Source organism: Trachemys scripta, chromosome 10, assembly GCF_013100865.1.
Source record: "Trachemys scripta elegans isolate TJP31775 chromosome 10, CAS_Tse_1.0, whole genome shotgun sequence".
In the NCBI taxonomy this organism is placed as follows: Eukaryota; Metazoa; Chordata; order Testudines; family Emydidae; genus Trachemys; species Trachemys scripta.
In genome coordinates, this window is record NC_048307.1 from 8139441 (window position 1) to 8151722 (window position 12282).

General features: G+C 48.1%; 1 protein-coding gene across 2 annotated transcripts in view; it reads right to left on the reverse strand.

Moving 5' to 3' along the window:
* Window positions 1-12282, reverse strand: part of NATD1 (N-acetyltransferase domain containing 1) — a 31328-nt gene that overhangs the window by 3814 nt on the left and 15232 nt on the right. For both annotated transcript variants that reach the window (XM_034783225.1, XM_034783226.1), the window contains exon 2: window positions 4676-4794. In XM_034783225.1, coding sequence (XP_034639116.1) covers window positions 4676-4794 — 119 coding nt within the window. The remainder of the gene's footprint in view (window positions 1-4675; window positions 4795-12282) is intronic.

Consider the following 12282-nt stretch of genomic DNA (forward strand, 5'->3'; position numbering starts at 1 on the left):
GGGACTTGCCCAGCAGCATTTGCAGGCCAGAAATAGGAACCTCTGAGTGCAGATTTCCATACCTACAGCCAGTGCCCGAGAAGGGGAAAGGACGAGAACTCTGCTGGCTGGTCACAGCGTTATCAGTCACTCATCACAGAAACCAGCTGCCCAGAGCACCCTGTGCCTGAAATGGAGCAGGTGGAGTGAACGGTCTCCCAGCCAACAGAGCAAGAGCTAAGTCCCTGCTTCATGACATGGCTACGATTCTGTAGAGACCCTCTACCCGGCCTGGCTAGGGGACAGTCAAGCCAAGCTGTCAGATGCCAGGAACAAAACAGGGCTTCCAACAGTGCCAAGGAGGGTACAATTCCCAAAGGGGCAACTCTCTGCTGATGGAGCAGTGGTGCAGTGTCACTTAAGTATCAGTGGGGTAGCTGTGTTAGTCTGGATCTGTAAAAAGCGACAAAGAGTCCTGTGGCACCCTATAGACTAACAGACATATTGGAGCATAAGCTTTCGTGGGTGAATACATCAGAAGAATGTGACTGGATGGGTCAGGGGAAGCAGGGAGCAGGCCCCAGAATCAGGCTAACACTCCCTGCTCGCAGAGGGGAGTGTGCTCTAGGACTGGGAAGAGCAGGTGGAAGCAGTGAGGGACCCGCCCCAAAGGGAAGTCTGTAGCTAGGATGATCCTGGGTTTGTAACGGGGCTGGCTGGTACCCACCAGGGACAGAGCCAAGCAGTGAGATCTAGAAGGGCCCAATGTTTCTTGCTCACTCTGGAGCTAACTTAGAGAACGTACCCCACCTCGCTTCCATGGAGCGCTCGAGCGCTGGCGGCCACGCTGCGGCAGACGGGCCATTTGTCTATACTTGTGCCTTTACACACCAAGTGCTAGTTGGAACAGGGACAGACTTTCTTCAGTGCTTCATCATATAGATCATGGCAGTATGGAAAGCAACTCGTTATTAGGGCCAATGTGATAAGGAGGAGCCACTTAACCCTGCCCTGCACTGCAGGCTGGAAGGCCTGGTAGGAAAGGCCAGGCGCAGAACCTCTAGGGATTATGTTCCTAACTGGGATGCTGCAGTATTGGTGCATTGCCTGGAAGAAAAAGGTTCAACGCCTGGAGGCCTGGTTGGAGCAGGGCTAGTGGGACTCCTTGAGCAGTGCTGGTGACGTGGCTCGTTACTCCTGCAGCAGGCAATCTGGATAAAAGACAAGTCACCGGTGGGCTTGGAGGGAGAATCAATGCAGCAATAAGGAGTGGGAAAGCAGAGGCTGCCGGGTGGAGGAGAACGTAGGGTAGGACAATAAGCAGAGAGGTGTATGAGTGATTGAGTGAGGCCTCAAGTCAAGAAACCAGCACAGAAGCAGGCAGGCTGGGGTGCAGGGAATTTAATATCCAGGGAATTTAGTTTGAGGGCAGAGCATTCCTGAAATAGCTGAAGATGGGGAGTTTAGCAGAGAATGTCCATCAAGCTGCTTGAAGCCATCAAAGGAGAAAGTAAATCATGAGTATAAATCCAGAATGGGTGGAGACAGGAGAGTGTAACACCAACAGACCCCAGTCGGCGGCGGTCGGGATCGAACCTGGGACCTCAGTGCATGAGCCTCTACTCCATGAGCTAAAAGCCAGCTGGTTGTTAGCTAAGGCTGTAGAGCAGACTCATTAATCTCTCTCTCTAAGTGGTCTCGGTGCCATTAGATGGGACAGAGCACCACCCGCAGAAGGTGTGTGGCTTACAAGAGGATGGGGTGAGAGTATTTCTAATAGAGAGGCAGGCCCGTGCCACTGAATGTACAGCCCTGCTCGTGACAGAGGAGCTGGTAACCCCTGGGCGGCAGGAGGAGGAAACAAGTAGGAGAAAATGGTAAGAGATCATTGTGACGTTGTGCAGTCTATATAGTTTTATAAAAAACATGATAATAAGTGAATATAAGGTAACTGGGATAGTTTTATAAAGATTTGATTATAAGTGAATATAATGCAACTGGGATATGCTTCGTGCAAAAGGTCTCTTGTAAGGTATCATTACAAAGCTCATAATCTACTGAGTGTGATCATCCGATTTGTAGAAATGTACCACTCTAGTATCTAAAACTAGAAATATAAAACATAACTCTGAGGGCCTATTGTCATTATGTAAAGTGTGGGCCATTAATGATGGTTTGGAATCTTGATGACTCCCATTAACAAGGACCATTGTCTGCAGATGGCTGTGTTTACCTGTGAGTCTTCCTGTATATGTGTGTGCTGGCAAGTGGGCAATGAAGTCTTGCAGTGACATGGGATCATGTGATCCAACCCGTCACAATCATTTCCAAGGTCACTGTTGTGAGAGAACATGCCCCGGCCTAGAACATGGAGCATGAACCGACTGGGCAAATGCACACAGACAGTCTGGAGGAAGAGGGAGGAGAATGTGACATGGGGGGGGGGGTAGGCTTGGAGGTGCACTTGCAGATCACACTCAAATCAAACTCAGCTTGGGCATCAGCCAAGGAGGAAGTGAGGAACACCACCTGGATTTGTGCCGGGGGAACCCAGGGCGTGGAGGCAGCCGGGCAGAACGTCCCTAGCATTGCAGCCTGGAGAGAATGAGGCAGACAGGGGGACGCTCTGCAGAGCAGCAATCACAGTCTCATTCAAATCAGACATGGGGGGAAGAGCCACCTTCGCAAAGCTTTTCTTCTGATAAGCACGGGGTGACAGGCTCTGGACTTCTCCAACCCCCAGCAATTCTGGAAAGCCCCCCCTCCAAATCCCACAAGAACACCCAATCCCCCCAAAGCTATCATCTCCCCAGCTTGCTGCCGACACAAAGCTCCCCATCCTCCTTCCCACAACACACACAGGCAAGAGGCAAAACACTTGCCAGCCACTTTTGAAGAGTCCGTGATGACCCGGGAAGGACACCAATGAGAACGGAACATGCCCTCAGCTACATTATTGCATCAGGCAACAGGAGGAGCAGCTGATCCACTAGCCGGGCCTCTAGAGACTCCATCCCTCAGAAGGCCCACAAGAAAGGAGTTTATCATTCATTCCCCAGGCCTGTGCATTTCCCAGCGCCTCCCACCCTCCATGGGAACCTTCCATTGCAAGCTCGTTGGGGCAGTGGCTGACTGATTTGATTGTGTTTTTTTCTTCTTGGTACCATGAAGGAGAATCAGAGAAATGAACAAAGAAAGCCAAGCTTAGGGGCAAGGAGGAGAGGTTAACGTGAGGGTCGCAGCGCCTGTAATTTGGGGTGGAAATAAAAGGTTGTGTGTGAGAGAGAGACCCCCATCCCCGCAGCAGAACGCTGCAGCGTGCAAACAAAGAAGGTCTTGAGGAGTCTACACTAAGGGAAGGAACATAAATCAAGGGAAGTTATTCTCTCACCAGAGAAGCCAGGAGCCAGCGCACGTTTGCACTGTGGAACTCAACTCTGGTCTCCATACTACAGGAAAGAGATGGAAAGAGCACAGCAGAGAGCAATCCGAGTGATGTATGCATCACGACACGTGAGTTATGAAGCAATACGAGGCCGATTCAGCCTACGGAGCAGGAAAAGGAAAAGGAACAGTTCCTGCCGAGAAAGAGAATCCAGCGAGAGGACGAGGGATGGAGCAACGCAAAGAAGCCATTTCAGAGAGTCATGCGTTCAGGAACAGCGGAAAAGCACCAGCCCAGAAGCAGAAATTCCTTCATAGCATGGGGTGGTTGAAATTGCAAACTGCCAAAAGTCAGCAGACGCACTACGCGCGGAGGCAGCTGGGCAAACTGCTGGGAAAGGAGAGCGGAAGGAACATGGCCGTTCATCAGGATTTATTAGAGCAGGCCCTAATTGGCCATCTGGTCTCACCTCGCTCTGAGCTTTGCTGCATCTCTCCACACCTCCCCTTGCTCCTTCTGCAGCTTCCTTTCACTGAGTGTTTCTGGGCAACGCTGGTGCAAACCACCCCCCGTCGAGATGGTCTCTCCCCTTTCTCTGGTGTTCCTGCGTGCCACCCTTCTGGAAGGCACGTGGTGCCAATCCCTGGAGTCACAGGCCTGTGCTGGAACAGACCCCGGCAAAAAGCCTTTTTTTTTCTTTTGCAAAATTTCATTAAAATGGATGTTCCCAGATTCATTTTGTGACTCAGAAATGTCAACTTTCGCAACTTTTCTTTTGCAAAATGTTCTGTTTTGCATCCAAACCTCAAGATGGAGGGGATTTTTGGGGAGGGAGGGGTAGAGAGCCAGGAGGGGGCATGGTTCCCCCCCCCAAGATTTGGACAAATGCCAAGGTTTTTGCTCTAAACTGGTCATGTTTCACAGTTTGTGTCAAATGGGTCACTTGCGTGAGTTCTAAACAGTCTGCGGAAGCATCCCACTGCTCTTAGCCATTTTAGAGAGGCAGCGTGGTGCAGGGGTTAGGGCACTGGATCTGGTTTCTTGTCCTGGCTCTGCCACCGACCTGCTGCCTGACCTTTGGTAGCTCACTTCACATCTCTATGCCTCTGCTTCTTTTCCCACCCTTTGTCCATCGTGTCCCTTTAGCCTGTGAGGTCTCCGGGGCAGGGACTGCTGCTCACTCTGCGTACGTACAGCACCTAGCGCAATGGCGCCCTGATCTCAGTTGGGGCGTCTAAATGCTATTGTGAGATAAGTAATATTAGTCCGTAAAGGAAGGCAAAATGTTGCTAGAGGCTGGTCGGGTCATACCTTAGCCAGGTGCTTGGCTATTCCTCTTCCTCGGTAGGCGTCTGGTACCTCCGTGTGCTGCAAGTCCACTATCCTCTTCCCCACGTACTCGTAGAGCAACACTGCCCTGTCATGGCAACCTACGGAACGCAAGGCAGGAGTTTAGCTACGGAAATGCCTTGGGGAAGAGAACCCTCTGCTCGGGGTGAATGCAGCTCACAATGACGCTAAGCTAGCACAGGTGTCTATCGTAACTCCTGGCATCTAGGGATCGTCTCTGCTGAAGGAGCTTGCAACATCTCTTTATTAGAACAGAAGGAGGCCACCACAGTCTAGCACATTGGAACGTATTGGCTCAGATTTTGCTCCTAGTTATATTCTGATTCCCCATTTCGTGTAAATGAGGTGTAACCGAGGGCAGGATCTGGCCTATTGGGATAGCTGTGAGGTTTCCCCACCACACACACCCCAGGCCTTGAATTACTATATTATGATGAATTGATTTGTAATATGAACAAATATTGTAAAATCCTGTGCCGACTAAAGGTTGTGGGGGAGGGGGAAAATGGGTCATCTAGGTGACCTAACAAACAGATCTTTCCTCTCTACTATATATATTATTTTTTTCCCTGCGGCATATAAAATCTGCTAGCATTTTCTGACATGGCAGGCAGAACTGGCATTTCAAATGCTTTGGATCTAGTAGAGAAGATAAAAATTCTTCTGTGAATGAAAACAGACACAAAAACACACATACACAAACACACACATTAGGAAAAATTACGTTTCCATCTCTAATCATCATCAAATGTGGCACACAAACATGCATGACATTATATATGTTACAAAACTGTTAGTTTCTCTTCGTAATTCAAATACAGGGGAAAAGGTCTCAGTACGTGGAAAGTGGTGTGTGATACATTTCAAAGATCCTGAAATCTGACCATTATTAGAAGAGAAATCATTTGAATTCTGCATTTCCACAGGACTGGTTATGCTTAAAGTTTCTCAAAGAGATTTGTGCCAAGGATTTAGATCAGCCTTGCCGAATGGTCCTGAATGTTCACCAGTCCAAACACAGAGGGTCATTGCACTGGTGTAAGAAATCCGTATAACACACTACGAGATCAGAATGGTAGCATTTCACACCCACGTTGTGCGAGTGTGATTACAAACTGGGCTGGATAATGCAGGATCTGGCCCAGGTACTCACCCATTCTTACTACGATGAAGAAAAGTTAGTGATTGATATTTTGCGCAACTGTCAAAAAAAAAAAAAAATCCCCCACATCAAACGTGTAGAATTTTGCACACCCAAATTAGATACTGAGGTGTACAGGGGGCAAGTAAAGGCAGCACCATTATTTTCTCAGCAACAGCTCACGCACAGCAATTTGATAGTAATTTAGACAGAATTTCGACATCTGTGCATAAGAAAGTTTCTGAAACCCACAAACAGAGCTGATGGATCACAAAATACTATCTCCCTCACCAGCCGGTTGCAATTGGCTGTTCTACGTGAAGTCACATTTGTGAGTATGTGGTCAGCCACTGGTTATTGGTGAAAGCGTTTACCATACCTCAAGCTATGCATGTTTTAGTACAAATGAAAATTCATTCACAAAAATCACACCAGAGTGACTGTTGTTTACCCCATGTCATTTGCAAGTTTAGAAAGTTTTACCCATCCAATTAGAGAGTAACAATACCATGTGATCTGAGTGACCAATCACAAGCCATGAATAGCTGGAGCAAAGAGCTTGCAAACAACAGATAGATGGAAAATTCTTGGCTATTTAGGAACACAGGACTGGAGTCACTGAGGTCACTGTGTCTAGTCTCCTGCTATCACAGGCAATCCAGTCTTATCAACCCATTCATAAACGTATCAAGCTTCATCTTAAACTAGTTAGGTTCCTGATCCCCACCACTCCTGCTGCAAGGCTGTTCTAGGACCTCACTCCAATGGTTAGAAAATTTCTTCTGATTTCCAGCCTAAATTTATTCATAGCCAGTTTAACCCCAATTGTTCTTGTGCCAACTTTGTCCTTTAACTCAAATAGCTCTTTTCCCTCCCTGGTGTTTACCCACTGGTGTTTTCACAGAGACCAATCGTATCCCTGCTCAGCCTGCATCTTGCTAGGCTAAATAAGCCAACCGTTTCCAGTTTCTTGCCAAATCTTTACACTGGAGGAAATCAGGCTTGGGAAATGGACTGAAAGGGAACTAAGTTTATAGAGAATCCCGCGCCTGGTCCTCCACTGCCCTGCATCTTCTGAGGTGCAAGTGGGAAATAAGAGCCTACGAGATCAGAGTATTAACACTGCACACTTGTTCTGCGCTGGTGGAATGACCCACATGGAGAATCAGGCCCACTGTTCACAGTAAAGAATTCTACCAGCTCTACCTGCAAAACAGGGATGGGAAATTATACCCAATTCTCCCACATTGGAGGAAACAAACTGTCATGCATTTGGAGCTGCCCTGTGATAATTTATGAACATTGGGATGTTTAAGGTATGATGAGATTGGTTTAGTTTAATACGGGGGCTGTCAGGAAAAACAAACAGGAAAGGAAAGAATGTCTTGAGGAAATGCCACTTGTCTGCACTCAGTTGAGTGTTGTTAAGAGACAACGTCAGGACAGAAAAAGGTCCATGAACACAAGCAAGCAAAGGAGCTACAGCAGGGTTTGAAGAGGGACCCTCTCTCAAGAGAAGTCTGTAGTTGTTTTGGGGGAAGCAGCTGGAGACAGGAGGACCCCATGCTGGCAGTGTCTGGAGAAACTGGGCCTGCCTGGGTAAGCCTTTAGGTAAGACAGACATGCATATAGATTGTTCGCTGTTTTAAAATTCTTTTCCTTTAAAATGCTTTGTTTCTACTGTTAAGAGAAACAATACTTTGGTTAAAGGCGGCCATTTGATCACTGTATTCACTGCCGGTCATAGACTCCCGAAGGGAAGAACGGCAAGCTTCCAAACGCAGTCGGATCTACTGGGTAAGAACGGTACTGTAGCCAAGGAGAGCAGTGCTGAGAGGGTGCACTCTGGAAGCCCAGAAAGGGGAGAGAGGTGAGCTAGCCCTGTAACAGTGACACAAATCCATCCTCCGAAGAAGGAACTATTACAACTAAAAGCACCTAGAGAAACCTATCTTCCCCCAGGAGATCGACAGCCTTAATCTCAGGGAATTAGAGCAAGTTCCACCACCCTCATGTGGTTTCCACATCGCACTGAGCACAGGAAGCAAAGCGTTCAGCGGAAGCTGTATTTATTATAGCTAGTGCCCTACCAAATTCATGGTCCATTTGGGTCAATTTCATGGTCCTAGGATTTAAAAATTCATAAATTTCATGATTTCAGCTATTTAAATCTGAAATTTCACGGTGTTGTAATTGTAGGGGTCCTGACCCAAAATGGAGTTGTGTGTGTGTGTGGGGGGGGTCCCAAGGTTATTGTAGGGGGGGGTTGTGGTACTGCTGCCCTTCTGTGCTGCTGCCTTTAGAGCTGGGCGCCTGGCCAACAGCCACCGCTCTCCAGCCACGCAGCTCTGAAAACAGCGCAGAAGTAAGAGTGGCAATATTACGACCCCCTAAAATAACCTTGTGACCCCCCTTGCAACTCCCTTTTGGGTCAGGACCCCCAATTTGAGAAACGTTGGTTTCCCCTGTGCAATCTGTATAGTATAGGGTTAAAGCACACAAAACACCAGGTTTCAAGGGGGGAGACCAGATTTCATGGTCCATGATGCGTTTTTTGTGGCCGTGAATTTGGTAGGGCCCTAATTATAGCAGTCACCAGTAGCACCGGCTATATTTAAAGGCTTTAAACAGTTTGTTATAACAGCTCTTTTCACACGCTCCTAATTTTCCACCACACTCGTCTTCGGGGTTGAAAATTTCCCTGGTCTCTGGCTGATTTTTTGGAAAAAGTTTAAGCAAAATCCTTTCAGATGTTTTTACTGAGCTGTGGTGGGGGGGGGGGGGAGTTACTTTTCTCATTCTATAAAAACATATTATGTATATGTGCATGTATGCATGCGTGCACAGAGTACTGCAGCAAAAGATGTCTTAAAATATGAAACCATGCCCTGGACAGCATCTTTATTGAATATTTTTACTTGTTATCACAGTAACAACTAGACACTCCAGCCAAGATTGGTGCCCCATTTTGGGCTGTACACACACCTAACAAGAGACAATCCTACCCTTGAAGGATTTCCAATCTGAATACACAGAGAAAGAACCTATTATCCCCATTTTAGAGATGGGGAACTGAGGCCCGGATTAGCAAACCATCCTTATTCAGCCAAGCATGCGAACACATGTTTAACTTTAAGCACATCGGAGAATCAGATCGTAAGGGATTTGCAGAGACAGCAATTGAACCAAGATGCCCAAGTTTCAGTCCAGCTCCTTAATTGCAAGGCCATCTCTCTTCTCAGGAAGTGTTAGGGCTTTTACTCACACTTTTTAAATGAATGTTTCATCAGTTGTCTGACTTGTTGAAAATTATGCTCCAAGTATGTAGTAGAAAATAGAGTTGTTCACTGGCGCTCAGGTAGACATAGGCGTACTCTGCATGGGTACATGGCTAGTTCAGTGTTCATAGGCACTGGTCCTGCTTGGAAAGTCCACGAAGAGCCCCACTGAAGTGCATAGGGGTGCAGGCGTCCACCTGTGCATGAAGTTGCTTTATTGTTTAAAGCAATTTATAAACTGGGGAAAGGCACGGGAACTTGGTCCCTCCCACAGCAGAACAACTTTGGAGCAAGGGCCTTACAAGCGTCACTGGCAGGATTCGGAAGCTTTGGTACCTGAATAGCTGGATTGTTCTCGTTTTTCCTTTTCTTGCTTTATCATCCTTTTTAGACAGGGAGAAAATTAAATGCAAAGAACTGTGTGAGGGATGCACAGTTAAGTGTTACGTAAAATCAGGAAATTAAGAAATTAAGGTTCCAAGAGCAAGGTCACAAGTGGCCCACAAAGGAAATAGTTGATCTTGTGTTTTGTTTTGTTTTGAATTGGTGGATAAAGAATGCCTGGATGGGGTTTTTTTTTGGTCAGAGTAAAAGCTTTTGTCTTGCTTTTTCCTCCCCTTCATGTGATCGATTTAGAATCGTCCAAAGTAGATACAATTTTATGGTGATTGAAGAGCTAACAAAATTACTTGGGGAAAAAAATAGTATGTGATCATGTCATTAAAGACTGTATCATAATGCACTTGCAGAACAGAAGGGGGCTGAATTACGGTTGCACAGAATTATTCTGGCTTTGCCCAACTTCTGAGTGCACGACGTTGCAACCTTAACGTTCTTTTACCTGTTTCTCCGTGTGTGTAATTTCCTAGGGGAAAAACGCAAACTGAAAATACACATTGCGTCATGCAGCATCATATTGACAGCCACATGGATCATCAGCAGGTTTGCAAGCTTTAGCTCCACTGCACAGACCTCTACCACTTGAGCTAATGGAGTCACTGATAGCAGTAGTAGGTTGTCATCCTCGATGTGGACCAGCACGAGAAGGGAATGAGACACACACTTTGCCCCAGTGGGTTTCACCGGTATTTGCTGACAGCAGAGGAAAGGTGAGACTCTGCAATCTTGAGCTCCATTCCAGGCTCTGGAAGTGGACACAGACCATTTTTTCTCCCAAAGCTTCATCCTTTCTACCCACCTCCTCCATCTTGTACCTGGCCCAGTCATGTCTCTTTATCCCAGTCCTGGCCTCCTTGCCCAGATATGTTTAGTCTCCCCCTCAAAGTCCCATCTTTCCCCTACTTCCAGTCTTCTTGCCCATCCAGTCCCAACTCCTCCCTCCTGGCTCTCTGTCTGAGCCATCTCTCCCCTTCTAGTCATGGTTATATTCCCCTGCCTTCCCAGTTTCCTCCTCTCCACTTCCAATCTGAGTCTCCTCAAACCCCACCCCAGTCCAGGGCTTTTATCCCTATGAATTTGAATCAGGCAGCTTTGTCCTCCATGCTGGCTGGGTGCCAGCTGCGGGGGATGGTGTGTGGGGGGGGGGGAAGATGGACTGGAGGTGTCATTGAGAACACAGTATGATGTCCTGGGTCTCGGACCCAGGTTTGGGAGTCCCCAGACAGCCGCCACCACCACATACTGGCCTCCACCCAATGTCTACTGAAACCTGGTGGGCCGAGAAGCTACTAGGACTATAGCCCCAGCCAAGGCACCATCCATGGGAGCTCTGATTGGAGGACTGCACGGCTCCACCGATTGGTCCAACTACACTATTTAAGCCAGGAGGAAGTTTGTCTGACCAACAAAGTGGTTTCCGGTTGTGGCTGTGTTGGACCCTGCTCGTGCCTGCCTCCTGCACCCAATCCTGTTCCTGATTCGTGCTCTGCTCCTCCTTTACCCCCGTTCCCACCATGCTCCTGCTCCATGCTTCATCCTTGCCTCTTCTCCTGCCCTTACACCTTGCCTCCAAGCCTCAGTGACCAGCCCTGGCTCCAACTCCGACTTCTGACCTTGACTTCAGCTTATCCCTTGGCTCTGGCATTTGGCATCTGACCTTGGCTCTGCCCCTCAGCGTCGATTTCTGGTTCCGACTCTGGCTTGACCCCTAGGGGGCTCTGGTGACTGGCAGTTGATTCTGGTGCTGACCCTTGGCTTTGTTCCCCAACCTGGACACCTGCTTTGCCCACTAGGTCCGCGGGACCGGGGACCTCCCGCCGAATGCGCGGGACCGGGGACCTCTCGCAGGCATGCCGCCGAATCTGCGGGACCGGCAGACCTCCTGCAGGCAAGCCGCCGAATCCACGGGACCGGGGACCTCCCGCAGGCATGCCGCCAAAGGCTGCCTGCCTGCCGTGCTTGGGGCGGCAAAAAAGCTAGAGCCGCCCCTGGTCAGACGCATGTGGAGAGAGAGACTATCTACTCTTAGTTATGGTTGCCAGCCCCATCCGTGCCCACTGCAGCCCTGCGGAGAAGCGTGCTCAGTCGCTCTGATGGGAGGGCACATGCACAGTTCGGTCAACACTAGGGACTACGAGAGGCTCGAGCACACTCACTGAGGGCGGAATCTTCGTGAACGTAGGCATTAAACTCTAACGAGCCTCTGCTGGGCATGTGTAAATTGAAGTTTTTCAAAGGCTGATAACTTGGCCAGATTTGAGCAGATTTTCCTGGGGATGGCAAAAGGCACATCCCTGACACAAAGACCACCCTGCTACCAAATTTCAAGGCACTTCTCAGTGGCATGGAGGCATTAGAGCTTTTCAAAGCAAAGGTTGCCAGGATTTTTTTTAGATGGCAAAGCAATATATTTTCCCCTAGCCTCGTTCTTGGAAAAGGCAGAGTCGTTTTGGCTGATTTTATTTATTTATTTATTTAAACTCTTCCAGAGGCAGAAAACCAACATGGAAAGTTTCAGTCCAAATGGGTAAAGTTTGGCAAAGTTATAAGCAACTGACAACAGTCTTATAATGGGAAGTGTCAAGCAACCTTAACAATAGGCATTACTACCAGCCCCGCTTGTAATGTCACATTTTCTTGAGTCGGCAGAACATCTCAAGCTCCATTAAAGTCAATGGAATTTAAGCACATGCTTCAGTGCTTTGTTTAATCAAGGCCAAACGCTTATAATAGATTAATATGGTACTGCA